The sequence below is a fragment of the Carcharhinus amblyrhynchos genome, chromosome 14 (genome assembly GCF_965287045.1).
Source record: "Carcharhinus amblyrhynchos chromosome 14, sCarAmb.v2.hapA, whole genome shotgun sequence".
NCBI lineage: Eukaryota > Metazoa > Chordata > Chondrichthyes > Carcharhiniformes > Carcharhinidae > Carcharhinus > Carcharhinus amblyrhynchos.
This window is the reverse complement of record NC_137337.1, coordinates 12,969,196-12,985,350: the sequence shown is the minus strand read 5'-3', so window position 1 is coordinate 12,985,350 and position 16,155 is coordinate 12,969,196. Positions and strand designations below refer to the sequence as shown.

The 16,155-nt window shown below is 41.2% G+C and overlaps 1 protein-coding gene across 1 annotated transcript in view; it reads left to right on the top strand.

Annotated features, from left to right (window-relative positions):
* Positions 1–16,155, top strand: part of LOC145352214 (prospero homeobox protein 1-like) — a 35,669-nt gene that overhangs the window by 13,100 nt on the left and 6,414 nt on the right. Inside the window, exons 3-4 of the mRNA XM_080201950.1 lie at positions 6,272–6,379; positions 15,396–15,590. Of these exons, the coding sequence (XP_080058076.1) occupies positions 6,272–6,379; positions 15,396–15,590 (303 nt within the window). The remainder of the gene's footprint in view (positions 1–6,271; positions 6,380–15,395; positions 15,591–16,155) is intronic.

Here is a 16,155-nt window from a genome sequence, read left to right as displayed (position 1 = left end):
ATGTCTTGCCTCTCAAACAACCAGGAACTGAATTAGACTACTTGGAATCCACTTTAATTAAAACCTAAGCAGTAAGAGAAAGAGACTTCCACCTCATCAGCTGTGTATATTCAAGCCCAAGAACTAAATTTTGGATTATATAATCTGGCCAACTCGCCACTATCTTGAGACAACATTATGCAGATTTGCTGAGCTGAATAAATAATAGAGTATTTGCATACCACCTTATCACATTTAAAAAAAAATGTTTGTTCATGGGCTATGGGTGTTGCTGGCAAGGCCAGCATATGTTGCCAGTCCCTAATTGCCATTGGATTGAGTAGCTTGCTAAACCATTGCAGGGGACAGTTGAAAGTCAACTACATTGCTGTGGGTCTGGAGTCACATGGAGGCCAGGCTTCCTTCCTTAAAGGACATTAGTGAACCAAAGGATTTTCACAATTGTTAATAGTTTCATGCTCACTGTCATTGAGACTAGTTTTCTTCCTGGATTTTATTCATTGAATTGAATTCCATCAGTTACCATGGTGGGATTTGAATCCACATCCCCAGAGAATTACCTGTACATCTGGATTATTCATCCAGTCATGATGTGGACATGCCGGCGTTGGACTGGGGTAAGCACAGTAAGAAGTCTCATAACACCAGGTTAAAGTCCAACAGATTTATTTGGTAGCAAACACCATTAGCTTTCAGAGCGCTGCTCTTTTGACAGGTGAGTATTATGAGACTTCTTACTGTGTTTACTCATCCAGCGACATTGCCAGTATACCATCAGCTCTCCCCACCTGAAACTTTATACAATGCTTCACTGCCCGAGGTCTGAAACTGACTCAAAAACAACTTGCATTAAAACCTTTTAATATTGTAAACTGCCTCAAAGTCTTTCATAGGTGAGTTAGCAGACAAAAAAATTGACACCAAGCGAAATAAGCAAATGTTAAGATAGAGTTGAAAATGTTTATTCAAAGAGGTAGGTTTTAAGAAATGTCTTAAAGGATGAGATGGGAGACCTAGTTGAGTGTACATAGGGAGAACGTGCAAACTCTACACAGACAGTCACCCAAAGCTGGAATCGTACCTGGGTCCCTGGCACTGAGGCAGCAGTGCTAACTACTGTGCTACCATGCCACAAATGATCAAAAGTTAAGGTTTATTTATGAGTCACAAGTGAGCTTACATTCACACTACAGTTAAGTTACTGTGAAAATCGCCTAGTTGCCATACTTTTCAGATACACTGAGGCAGAATTTAGCATAGCCAATCCACCTAACCTGCACATCATTGGATTGTGGGAAGAAACTGGAGCACCTGGAGGAAACCCATGCAGACACAGGGAGAATGTGCAAACTCCACGCAGACAGTGACTCAAGCTGGGAATCAAACCCGGGTCCCTGGCACTGTGAGGCAGCAGTGCTAACCACTGTGCCACCATGCTGCCCCTCCCCCACCCCCACCTCCTCTTGGAACTTATTAATGGTTGGAGAAACAGGGACAGCAAATTTTCAAATGGATGATCACAGTTAAATTCTCACCTTGAAATCATGGGAAATTTAATATGAGAACTGGTTATGTTGATCCATAACAATCCAGACATTGGCTGATCCACTGCAGCACTGTTAAAATTGGTGAAAGGATCATGGGGCTTTGGTCCATTGGCCACTGTCAGATAGTACAATTGCAATGAGGGCACTAGTCACAACCCCAGAAGCAGCTTTTCAGCCATGGTGGGCGAGAGGTGGGATAAATTGGAAGATGGAGTGTGAAACAGAACTCGCAACTAACTCCCAATGCATCAACTAATTTTACCTAACTAAATTAAAAATTGTGATTACTTGATGTGCTCCTAGAAGACAACTATTGGGGGGTGGGGGCAGGCAGTGAATAAACTTTTCTCGCAATAGGACTTTAACGCAATGTCCTTTATAGATATTTCCCATCCATCTTGACCTCCTCTTCCACTAACATTGCTCCCCACCACTACCACATACCACTCTCCACCCAAGTGCTGAGGACAGAAAACAAAGGCAATGAGAGATGGGAAAGAAGAGCAACTTGATGCAGAAATCCATTAACTGAATTATATTCTCAAACTAAATAGGACTGTCTTTTGTTTTCTTGCTTGTTTAATATGTAAAGAGGTCTTTTTAATTAAGATAGATGAGGGAATTGTAAATGATTGGAGTGCATTGATTTAAATAAGGCTTAGCGATACTCAAGGAGTATCTGTGAGCCTTTCATTGCCACTCACTGCTCCAGGGCCCAGAGAGTTTCTGATGTTAATGAGTGCAATATCCACTACTTCCCAGCTGCAAACATCCTCTTACATACTTGATTACAGAAAAGTGAATTAGAAACAAACACAGACGCATTTCTTTTCATTTGACAAGGCAAGTGTGTCTTTCAAATTATAATTTCAATTTAGTCTGCAATGTTATGCTAAAGGCCACAAACTGGTTAGGTAAGTTGCAATCTGACATGTCCAACTTACACTATTCAAATGAAGTAAGAGCAGCCAGTTTATTCGAGTGTTCAACAAGTAAGGTGCGTGGGAGTGTGACTGTGAGGGTCACAGGAATATCCAGTAAACATTAGCTGAAAAACTCTGAGGCAAGTTATAAAGTTCCAATATGCTGTCAAAAGTGAAAGAGACAGGTAGAGTGAGAGGTGGCTGGAGAAGCAGGTACAGAGAAGTTAAGAGACTTGATAAAGAAAGGTACTGTAGATGACAAAATATGCTAAATGAACAAGAGGCATTTGATCAAGTGTCAGATCGAGCCCAAGATGAGGTGCAATGCATTTTCTTGTCAGCTTGGATCTAGTTTGGCTGTCTTATGGGGACCATGAATTGAATTGAATTTGAATTTGATTCGCTTTTTGGAGCAAGCAAGGAATTAAGAGTTTGCATAGTCCACTCTGCACATTGGCTATGTAACTTTAATAAAAAATTAAATTTTTTTTTAGAAGTCTCTGTAAAGCACACACAGTAAGAAGTCTCACAACACCAGGTTAAAGTCCAATAGGTTTATTTGGTAGTAAATGCCACTAGCTTTTGATGAGAGAACATATCAACAGATCATATTTTATAAGCTCAGAGCCCTGCTATTTAAACTATTGATTTACTAATATCCTCCAGTGCATTCCAATTGACTGTCAGGGGAAATCCCCTATTAGAGCACAGTGTTAGAAGTGCTTACTGATTATTGGTATCAATGACATCACCATTGTGTGGACATTCAAGCATTTCCGATATTGATTTGCAGAAATGAGTGATGTGAACTCACCACATTAGATCCTGAGATGACATAAAAGAGCTTGTTACCAACTGCCTTCTCTGATGTTTATAGTCTCCTCTGCATGCAGCTTTCCTTACTATTGAATACTGTATGAGAAGTCTGCAGCATCTCTTGGTAGGACAGCCAATTAGCCTAGTGTGAAGAAATGAAAGTGCCCTTTCACTGCTGGCAGTAAGTGCAAACCTGTTGACTCTCACCATTTGGACTGAGAGCTATTCATTTTTACTCAAGATATGATACTAATTTGATGTAATATTTCTTGCATTATTACACTTCAAAAATACTTTGTTCGCAAAACGCTTTGCGGCATCTTGAGGTTGGGAATTAAGGCAATTAAAGTGGATGCATTCAAGAGGAATTTGGTGAAACACATGAGGTAGAAAGCAATAGGTTACATTGATAAGTGGAGGTTAGCAGGAGGCTTTTGTGGAGCATAAATACAAATGCTAGCACAGACCTGTTGCTCCAAAAGGCCTGTCCCTGTGCTGCATAATTTTTTAATGTAAGTTCTTTCTTACGTCTAAAAGTAAAAACAACTCCAATGGATGATTTTTTAAAAACTGCTTCAGCTCTGAGATCTGCCCAACAGATCCATGGCAAGCAATTAGGTTCTGTGAGTTTCTGTCCATTAACTTTAACGGAGAAATGTAAGGGATGAGGTGTGCATTTTTTCCAGCCTGCTTTCCTGGCATCACTAGGCTCATTCTATGAGGGAATAGAAACAATCATTCAGAAAACTGACCCTCATCTTAACTGGGTTCTCAGCCTGTGTCACACATTACCTTTATAAACCTCCATTCCTAGAATTTCACTGACTTGATGGCTCTGTGAAAAGGTCCCAAAGGGAAATGAATCTCCAGACCACCTTACAAAGCAGCAGCTTGTAGTTTGGCACCAGATTCTCAGTTTTAGCATTCACACTCAAGAGAGCCTAAAGATGGCTACTGACGGTCCAATGGCAATTAAAGAAATCTGACAGTTTTCCATTTTCCAATCATTATTGTCTCTTGCATTTGGCAAGTGCAATGAGAAAAGAAATTGAGCAAAAATGTTCTTTTGAACATAAGAGAGGGAGAATACAACACCTGGGTGAGCTTGAAAGTTAAGATTCCTAGCCAAAACATCTGTTAAGTTAAACACTGGGCACCATGCTGTTCCATAAACTTGCTTGTACATATGGTTGATATGATTGACATTCTTCTGTCAGTGAGAGATGAATGGAATACAGTCTCAGAACTTTGGTGAGGTTAAATGAGTCAGGAAAGTGGAGTTAAGACTATATCAGATGAGCTATTGACAGAGCAGGTTCGATGGGACTGAATGGACTACTCCTACTTCTATTTCTTAAATGGCATGTTCTGTTATATTCTGTCAAGCCCCCTCAGAATCTTAAATGTTTCAATAAGATCATCTATTATTCTTCTAAACTCCCAATGAATACAGGGGCAACCTCAACCTGTTCTCTTAACACAACCCCTTCATCCCATGAATCAATTGAGTGAACCTTCTCAGAACTATCTCCAAGAGGAGCATATTCCTCTTTAAACGTCAATTAAAACAGTATGCAGTACCCTAAGAACTCTACATTGCTTCATGATTCTTTATCCATCTCTTACAGTAAATAATGTGGTATATGTTTGATCCCCTTTGTGAGCTTTTCATGCAGGCTTGACAGAGTTCAGATCTCTCCCCTTGATTTTCCTTATGTCTTCTATTGTTTATCATCCTCATCCACCTCCTTTCCCCTCTGTCTTCCAATGTCACACTACCTGTGCCCCCCTCCCCCCCCACACCCCTGCACAGCCCTCCTTTCTCATGGCCCCTCCTTGTTTACATTAGGTCCCAACCTCCACCCCTGGTAAACTTTGGACTATTGTTATGTGAGTCCCACAGCACAGCGCTGTCCTGATAAACACAGGTGTGTGGTAAAAAGCAACAAGAAGACCCCTGTGCTCTGCAACCCCAGGCACAGTACTGAACCAAGATTATGACACGGAGGCTCCATGGATCCAGCAGCTTGGTGCTGTTCATAAAGACCAGCTCAGCGTGGAGATGGAGGGCGGAAATTGGTGTGCCCTGGCAGTGGTGAACAGCACATCAGGAGGAGTACAGCACTATGGCAGAAAACTTTGTTGCACTGACTTCAAAGTCTCTTGGCAACTGAGGATTGATTTGTGTTTGCCAATCTTTAGCAATCAGGTTTGATGCCGACATGATTTCCCACTGGCATGACGCAAGATTGAAAAGTCTAACAGGACACTGGTGGGCAACTCTTTAATGAGCTTTCATGAAATGCAAATGAATTCAAATAGCATTTGCACCACCTGCCAGTGGGATGACCAACTTGCCATTGGGAGAATTGCAATGTAATTTTATGCTGTTAGGTTTTCAATTTTTTTTAACTTTTGCCTGATTCTCCATGCCCACCCACCATCAAACCAGCCAAGTCAAGAATAGCTCTTGAACCTCTAGACTGATGCCACTTGAACAGGACAAGGCAGCAAATAAAAAAAATAACTTCAAGCAAATGAGTTTCTTGGTCCTGACTGTTACGTTTTCAGGAGTCACTGGTTACTTTCTGGGCACTCATGGCATATTACAAAGACATTTAATTAATTTTTTTCTCACATTGCTAAGGCAATAAATTGGATATCAAAACATATTTTACATTGTCAAGGTAATGCATTATATCTTAAAAAATCAACTGAATGTGTGATTTATTTAAGAGGTAAAATAGTTGGTTAGTAAATGTTGTTCTCTGGGTTGGTGGGCATGGATCGAGATTACACAAAAGGCAGAGTATCCATTTTGGTGCTCCCAGTATATGCTAAGAATATTGAAATGAAAATTTCCACTTGGGTGTGTGATCTGGTGGAATAGCAAAGGACAGGAGACAAACAAGAACTTACAAGTCATTCAGAGTTTCATAGCAGAGTTGGTCATCCTGGTTGTGTCTTTCCTTAACCAATCTTTACATTCAGGAAGGACTAACACCCAATCACTTGAAGAAAGCCAAGTTGATGTTCTTCTACACCCGTTACCCCAGTTCAGCCACGCTGAAAACATACTTCCCAGATGTTAAGGTAAGCAAAATAAAATTACAGTTGATTGTCCGTCAACAGCAGTTGTGAAGCACACACAGCAAGTGTGTCTTATAGACTTGTGTGACTGTTAAAGTGTTAAGAAAGAAAGGACGTGTGGAGAAAGGATGTGTGTCATGGTAAGGGGCCATGTGGGTATATATTAGGAGAGCACGTACAGCGATGCAGCAGACTATAATATCCATGCTTGGGTCTTTGGTGGTCTGTAACACAGGTTGAAGGGCATTTGCTGGAAACAGTTGGCAAGAAGCAACAGTGAAGGATACAGGCTTCATGACAACAGGTTCCCCCGAGGTCTTGGATAAAGGGATGTAACGAGAAGGATATGAGAGGCACAGGAAATGGCAAGTCCCATGGATCATTGACGGCAGCCTTGAACTTCTTAGCTAAATATTAGAAATGCTTTTCTAACAAAATAACACTGCACCAACTATTTGATCTTGGTCTCTTCCTCGTGGCCTCCTGACTGTGACTGTGATCCCTCTTTTCCTGCATCACTGACCCCCGAGGTCACTGATAGGTCATGTAGTGAACTCACTTCCCTTCCTCATTCCTGCAATTCAGCGTGAGAGAATCTTCAAGAACAATGGGAAGCTAATCCTGGGTGTCTGATTCAATCCCATCATAGCTGTTTTACTTCTCTACTTCTTTATCTCATGAAGAATATTTCAGTGGCTATATTTCCAGATAAGAACATTTTACTTAGAGGAGATTTTGCAGTCTGAAGCATTCTTTCCCACATTCACCATGCATTCTGATACAAGTAATTGTTCTAGCATTGTGGATCAGAGCTCTCTGCATAGGAACAGGATATCATTCAGCCACTTGAGCTTGTTGTGTTATTCAATTAAATCGTGACTGAGCTGTATCCTAACTCTATTAACCCTACCTTGGTTTCATATCCCATTACACAGAATCTCTACAGTGCATAGAAGGCCATTCAGCCCATCAAATCGGCAGCAGCTCTCTAAAAGACTATTCAATCTCACCTGACTTTCCTGCCTTATTCTCATAATTTTGTACATCCGTTCTTTTCAGACAGCAATTCCCTTTTGAATGCCTTGACCTGAGGTGATGTCTCCATCACCTCTCAGGAAGTTCGCTCCAAACGCCTACCACTCTCTGGGTGAAAAAGTGTTTCCTCACATCACTTTGACTCCTTTTGCCAATTATATTAAATCTGTGCCCTCCAGCTCTTCATACTCTCCCTCAATGGTACAGTTTCTCTTATTTAACCTTTCCATACTCCTCGGGATCTTGAATACCTCTATTCTGTCTCCTCTCAGCCTTTTTTCTTCCAAGGAATGCAGTCCCAACCTCTCTGATCTATCCTCACATTACAGTTCTTCATCCTTGGAATTAATCTGTACTTTCCAATGCCTTCACATCTTTCCTCAAATGTGGCATCCAGAACCTAACACAGTCCTCCAGATGAGGCCTAATTAGTGTATTTTAAAATTTGTTAAGTTAATGATAGGATGATTAAATTCTTGCATTGAACACAGACACAGGCCATTCAGCCCAGCTGGTCTATTCCAGTGCTTCTGCAGCACAGAAGCCTCTTCCTACCTCTCTTTATCTAACTCTGTCAGTGTAATCTTCTATCAACAGAATGGCTGAAACTTTCCTCCAAAAATTACACTGGATGATAAATGGTTGAACTTTTAAACAGTTTAGCCTTCAACCAAGAGGAGGACAGGAGCTGACAGCTGAACGGGCAAATAAATCAGAGGATGATCAGTGACCCAAGCAAAACTCATCCCTTAATCTCCTGAGAGTATCTCCCAGGAAAGACACAGACCTGTTCACTCACCCATGAACATGATGTTTTCTCTGAAGTGTATGGTTGTATTATTAGTTTTCAGCTATTAGTTAATCCCATGTGAGAGGTCAGACTGCCAACCTGATCTCAGGGTGACAGTACCTTTAAAATGGCCGAGAGAAAATATGCAAGATCAAAGCCCGGAGACTCTCCTTCTTATATTTCTTTTCCTCCCACTTAATTTCTGTGTTGAATAGTCCTGACTCTGGTTGGTGCATCCCCACAACAGCGTAGTCCTAGGAGTAGCAACTAAAGACAATCCGGGTTGCTCCAGCGCACTAATCACTAACCAGTGCGGTTTTGATTTCTCCACATCTTGTATGAAATTATTTACTTATCAAGGTGAATGATGCCAATAGGTTTACATACGAAGAGCACCAGAGCTGAAAAGTTACCCTCTTAGTCCACATTTGTCCAGAATCAGATTCAAACACTCCCAGTCTGGTAGAACTTGGGGCACTTTTAATAGTTCAATGTACCAGTGCCAGAAGAGCAATGATACTCAGCACGATCAAGGCCACCATTCCAGGGGCAGTTCTGAGGGAGTGCTGTGCTACTGGGGATAAAATGTTAAACTGAGACATTGTCTGGCCTCCCCAATGGACATAAAAAATTCTATGCCACCCATTTCAAAAGCAAGCAAGATATATCTCCCTTGCCAATATTCATCCCTCAAACAGCATCATTAAAATAGATGAACTGGTCATTTATCTTATGACTGTTTTGTGGGAGTTTGTGTACAACTGTGCATTTTCTACAACAGTGACTATTTTAAAAAGGAGCTATATCAGTGTAAGTCTTTTTGTTACCACCAATTTCCTGTAGCCCACGACCTGCTCAGAAACCAGCCCCTCAATACTATAACACTTGCAGAGATCTCTAGCTGTTACAGTTTCCAAAGTAAACATGAAAAGTCGTTAGAGATAACTGGATGAGATTTCTTTTGTTGGTTTAATTGTTTTAATTACAATTTGATGGTGAGTCAGCCCCATGTGTCAGCATTGTAGCGCTTACGAAGATATTTTAGCTTCACATCACAAGCTTGCTGACTCTCTGAACTGGATTAGCTGGCCACAAAGGAACCAGTTGCTCTGATGGAAAAATACAAGACACCCGAGAATTGTCAGTCCAGCAGAGTTCAAAGTTGTTACTTTGATGAACAGTCATTAATAGTGAGAGAACTGCACATCAGCAGTCAATTCAACTCATTTAACATGCAGCACCTTCAATTATAGTTTCCTTTTGTAGCATTCTATCAAACACTCAGGTATAGCACTCCTTAGACGCAGAGCAAACCTGCCTCAATCTGTCCTTCTGCTGGGATAAGGAAATGGCTGCTGCTTCCAGTAATTTGAGCATTAAACACTAAAGAAGAGCAGGGAATTCTTCTGTTAACTCTGACCTCCACCGTAGATATCACACAGGTCATTGTCATTGGTGGATCTTGCCTCCCTGTTTGCTTACTGAACATTGGTCAGAACTGCACATGAAGTGGATCAAGATATTTCTGTGTCACAATGTTCCTGTGAGAAATCTCTACTGTATTGCTTCAGGAGCCTGAGCACAAAATCTACGCTGAAACTCCAGTGCCCGGATGCAACATTAAACTGAAATCCTGTCTGCTCGCTCAATTGGACATAAACGATCTCAATGCACTATTTTGAAGAACAGGGCAGTTCTCCCCTCTGCTCAATATTTAATCCTAAACAATATCTAAAAACGTAGTCTGTTCTATCATTTTCAGATTGCAGTTTGTAGGACCATATTGTGTGTAAACTGGCTGCTGCATTTCCCACCTTACAAAGTGACTGTACTTCAAAAGCACTTCACTGATTGTAAACCACCTTAGGAGCATCCTGAGGTCATGAAAGAGCCCTCTATAAATGTAAGTCTTTTTAATGCGCTGCTTGATGTGATACCAAATACTATTGATGAGGAAGCTAACAGATTCATTTCTAGTACTAAATTTGTTAAAGCAACATTAAAAAGACCTCATTTATAATTGCATCTTTCACAATCTCAGTATGTCCCAAAGTACTTTACAGCCAATTAAGTACTTTTGAAGTATCATAACTTGAACTGTAGGAAATGCGGCAGCCAATATGACCACAGTAAGGTCCCACAAATAGCAATGTGATAACATAAGAACAAGGAGGCCATTGTGCCCATTGAGCCTGCTCCACCATTCAATAACATCATGGCTAATCTTTTCGTGGACTCAGCTCCACTTACCTGCCCAGTCACCATAACCCTTAATTTCTTTATTTCTATCTTTGCCTTAAAAACATTCAGCTACTTCACTGGGCAGGGAATTCCATAGATTCACATAGATTCCATAGACTGGGTCAAGAAGTTCCTCCTCAGCTCGGTCCTAAATCTGCTCCCCTTATTTTGAAGCTATGCCCTCTAGTTCTGGTTTCACCCACCAGTGGAAACAATCTCCCTACTTCTATCTTAACTATTTCCCTTCATAATTTTACATGTTTCTATAAGATCCCACTCCCCCCCAATTCTTCTAAATTCCAATGAGTATAGTCCAAGTCTTTCCTCATAAGCCTCAGAACAACTGAATTATGTTGGTTGAGGGATAATTGTTTACCTGGACACTGGGGATCAGTCCTTTGCTCTTAGAATTACATGGGATTTATAGCACAGGCATAGACCATTCAGCCCAACTGATATTTATATTCCACATGAGCTTCCTCGTACTTCACTTAATCTCATTCGACCAGAATATCCTTCTCTGTCTATCTCATGCATTCCACTTGAAAGGGCAGACTTGATTTTGTTTCAATGCCTCAGCTGAGAGGTATCACTGCTGACAATATATCACTCCCTCGGTATGGTGGGGTGCTGGATATGGCAACCGAGAATTTTATGTTCAAGTCTCTGGAATTTGATTTGATTTTTGATTCATTCATTATGTATTAGTGTACAGTTGCTTTGGACTTAAACCCCCAATCTTCTGACTCTGAGGCAAGAGTGTTACCAACTGAGCCACGATTGAAATCAGCAGTGACACTACAGCTGGCCAGGGTACCACTGTGCAAAGTAGGGTGAGAGGGAAGCCAGGGTTCCCACAATAAGTCTCACGCAAGAGCAGGATTGGACTTGCCTGTGATTCCTGCCATCGTTGGGTAGTGGCCTACAATCAGTATCCACGCAAAGATTATACATCTGGGAAAATATGAGAGGAGTCTGCATTAACTTTAAGCTTATTCGTTAGTGTCACAAATAGGCTTACATTAGCACTGCAATCAAGTTACTATTATAAGGGAGAAGAACCTTTTGCAATTAGAAAATATCTGTTAAAATAAATTTCAGCTATTTCAAAATGAAATGGAGGGAAAGCGCCAAAAAGCAAAGCATGTTTTAAAATTCGTCCAAACCCAAGCTTTAACTTAAACACAGTGATGTTGTGCCTCTTGATTCTGAAGTCCTCAGACAGCCACAGCGCTCTGTCAAGTTATTTCAGGCAGCAGCTCACATATCTTGTGCCAGTGAAGCCCACAACCAACAGCGCTCACATTTCTGTGGTCTGTGGGCCCCGCAGACTCAAGGGGTATTTGTGTTGCTTTCTGAAATGAGTAATGCTAGTGAGATGAATGCAATACCCACAACTTATGTTTCAAATGGGAAACCGTTTAGAATTAAGGTGAGTCACTTTGTGCCTGCGGTGTATGTGTCTGTGGTTTTATAAAGCCTTGTGAAGACTCTGAAGTTAGGTTGTTCTCATATCATTAATAGTAAACGATACTTTTACATTAAGATAGTGATGTTATGGTAAATTCAATTTGCAATGTATTAAATTCACACAGCCCACTGTTCATGAGAATGCTATTTAGTTCAAATCCAGATAAAGCAATCGAAGCATTGATGTTTCTCACATACCACATTTAGCTGAGACAGTGAGTTATCTGAGGCATTCAGTAGCAGTCACAGTAACAGTAACACTGAAGTATTGGAATGTCTTGATCCATAGGAGTATAGCAGTAAGGGGATGGGGGTGGAGGGAGAAGAAATGGGTGGTGGATGGGGCAACAACATTTGGATAGTGATTGGGCAGCCAACTCGATTGCCTACTCACTGTTAATACACAAATATGAATAGCTTTGGAACTGGAATGTTCATAAGTTAGAAGAGTCATAAGTTAATTCTTTAGCTTCCTGTCCGGATAAGAGATAATAGTCTAACTGTATCAATAGCTAGAATGTCCTAATTGTGGTATAAATTGTGGGTTTTAAACAAAAAGAAAATAATTTGGTTTGCATGTGTAGAGTCAAAGTAACACACAAGTTTATTCAGGAACTCTTGCCTTTATAGAGAACAAACTGAAACTAAAAACAGCAAAGAGTGCAACACCCTAATGACATCATCATCAAATCATGGGTTCAGCTCTTAAAGCAATCTGCAACCACTTAAATATATAACAATATTCTAAACACATAATCTTACTAAGCCAAATTAGAGGCAAGTTTATAGTCAACCATGTTGACATAGGAGTAGAGTTCCATATAGGCCAGGTTGAGAAGGATACCAAATGTATTATGATATAGTAGTTGGACAGTTTCATGATACCATTTATTTTGAGACTATTTTATAACCTGAGTTAAAATCTTTAACCTGCCATTCATGAATTATTAGTGTGTGCCAACTAGTTACATAGTCACTATAGTACCATACCCTTTAAGGCAGGAAACCTTGTGTCCTTATCTGATCTCGTCAATGCATAGGTGGCTGTTAACTACTTCCTTAAGTGTCCAAGTAAGTGCCAGTTATATCAAGCTGCCGGCCCTGACAGGCTGCAGTGGCTCAAGAAAGTGGCTCTTCACCACCTTCTGAGGATAATAAATGTCAAATTTGTGCAAAAACTGGAGTAAATCATGCTGTTTTCTTCAGCGGGAGTTTCAAAATGAATCTCCACATTCTGTGCTGCTGAATGCACTAGCGTGATTCACTCCAGAAACCAGTGGGCCTATTCCCACTGGAGAGGCTGACAGCAAAGTGTTGAGCCGGTCACTATGCATGCGTTGATCTGTCAGTGCAAAGATTAGCACATGCGCAGTGGCCCCTGTCTGTCGGTGTCATGATTGCTAGCCAGTTCAATCGCTGGCTAGCCCTGCGATTCCCAATCGCTAGCCCTTGAACATGTCCAGTCCCTGCACTGACCACCCCACCAAAACAGGCTGCACCCCTCCCTCGCCCCCGCCCCAACAGCCATCCCCGATTGTTGACCTCCCACCTGCCCCTATCGATCCAGACTGCAGAGAGGCAGCGGGACCCCAACCGATCAACCCCACCAGAGGCACTGCCCCATGCCCGATGAGCAGAGTAAATATGTGCCCGGGCATTGGTACTTTTCCCCTTGGGAAATGGCAGGGGTCCAGGCCAGTGCTCGACCATCTGGGGGACTCAATTGCTCCCCCCTCCCTCCAGCGCATTGGGCTGCCAGCTCCCTGCAAGTGGAGCTACAGTAAACCCTGCTGGAGTGAACCACTCCTGGTTGAGGGGGGAGAGGCTAGTGGGCCCAGAGATTTCAGTCCCAGGCCCACTAATAGGATTTAAATTACATTAAAATTACCTGCTACATATAGCAGGCAGCTCCGCAATAGATGGCACCTGGAATCCAGCGTTGGGAGATGCATGGAGGCCCAGATGACCAGCACAGTTCGGCAGCAGCTAGAGTCTCCTGGCCTGCTGCGCTAAAAAAGCAGCACAGCGGGATGGGAGAATCACTCCCATGGTCTGTGAATAGCAATACTAGAGACGCTGAACCCAAGAGAATTCCACTGACTATCACTTCATTCAATGTCCACAAACCTTTCAGAGTGTAGAGATAAATTAAGCTGTAACTTCAGTCTGCGTCAGTTTATGATTCTAAATTGTGTGATGAAAAGGAAGTCTCACAATGCTGCTGGTGTACCAGGAAAGAAACACAGACGCAAAACCATGCTACCTCTGAACACTGCTCTTTCCCTTGACCTTTGTCTATGTGCTACTGGTCTCAGATACTCAAGCAGGGCCATCAGAAAACAAACATGTGCTTTCCACACCTCCGATGACTATTCTTGAAATCCAAGAGAAACTTGATGCCTGACTCTTTTGGAGGTGTGGCAGTTTCCTCCTCTATATAGCAGTGTGCCTCTGGAGACAAGTATACCATGTGCGAGTGATGCGACAATATCAGTATAAAAATGCCCTAGTCTCCTGTTGTGTATGTGGGGCTGAACTCGCCCAAAAAAATGACTGAGTGTCACAACAGTGAAAAAATAAGTGCGAGCTGTATCGGTCTCTCAGGTGCACCCTGTACTGTAATAGTCACATACCTTTTTGGAGAAGGCAGGGATTAAACGGGCCAGTGAAACCGGCTTCAGAGCCTCGAACATCGTTTCACAAGGATACCCCAATCTCAAAATGCACTGAGTCTGGAGTTACATGTAGGCCAGACAAGGTAAGATGGCAGATTTTCTTCCCTAAAGAACATTAGTGAACCAGATAGGTTTTTACAACAATTGGATTTTTAATTTCAGTTTTTCTTTTATTGAATTCAAGTTCCACCAATTCAAATGCTGCCATGATGGGATTCAAACCTGGGTCCCTGGATGAAGGGTTGTCCTGAAGGCTCTGATGAGGGGTCATCTGACTCAAAACATTGGCTCTATTCTCTCTCCACAGATGCTGTCAGGTCTGCTGAGATTTTGCAACATTTTCTGTTTTTGTCCCCAGAGCATTACTCTGGGTTTCTGGATTACTAATCCAGTGACAATACCTCTACACCTCTGCCTACCCATATATACCACAATACAATGATATATTAAAATACAAATGCATTAGCAATAAATCTCATGAGGCATTAGTAAGGTGACACAGAGAATATGATCTTTTATCACAGTACAATATTTCAAACAAAGCGTCACAGGAAGTAAATGCAACATAAGGTGCATAGGTATAATATATAAGGCTATAAATACATCTCAGCTCAATAATATATAATTGATCATGCATGAGATAATTACCTGATTGTACAATTTAGGAAAATTTATTAAATGTTCTATTTGTCACTGCTTGTACATTTCTTATCTAACTTCAATAACATTTTTAAAAATTAAGAGTTTATTGTGTGATACAGATACAGACTTGAATAACCAACTCCCCTTCAATCTATTTTGCCACCAGTTTAACAGATGCATCACTTCTCAACTCATCAAATGGTTCAGCAACTTTCGTGAGTTTTACTACATCCAGATGGAGAAGTTTGCCCGACAGGCAGTCAATGATGGCACAACCAACGCCAATGATCTTAAGGTCACTAGAGACTCTGAACTTTATCGTGCACTCAATGTGCACTACAACAAAGCCAATGATTTTCAGGTCAGTCATCAGATCCAGTTTGAGGACTTGTGTGTGTATATTTATCTTTATTGGAAGATTGCATTGCACTCTGACTTAATTTCACCATCACACAATACATTTACCCACAGAACCATCACAGAAACCCAGTGAACTATTGATAAAGGATGATAAATTTATTGTACAAGATCATTTTATGTCTCAGCAACGAAGTAGGCCATTTGGATCATCAACTTTGAACTAATGCTTCCCCATAAGGCTGCAATCCCACTCTCCTTTTTATCCATTTCATAATTCTTTTGGACCATCAACTTTGAACTAATGCTTCCCCATATGGCTGCAATCTCACTCTCCTCTTCATTCATTTCATAATTGTTTTTCAAGCAAGTATCTAGGCTTCTCTTCAACAAACCTGGGGATTCTGTACAACAAAATCCCTATTTCTAATTAAATTTTGTGCAAGGAAACATTTTTCTAATCTCTTTTTCAATTACCTTAAATGTGTTACCAATTCAACAACCATTAAAAACTACCTCTCGTTATTTATCTTAGTATAACCTCAAATAATCTGGAGAATCTATATTAG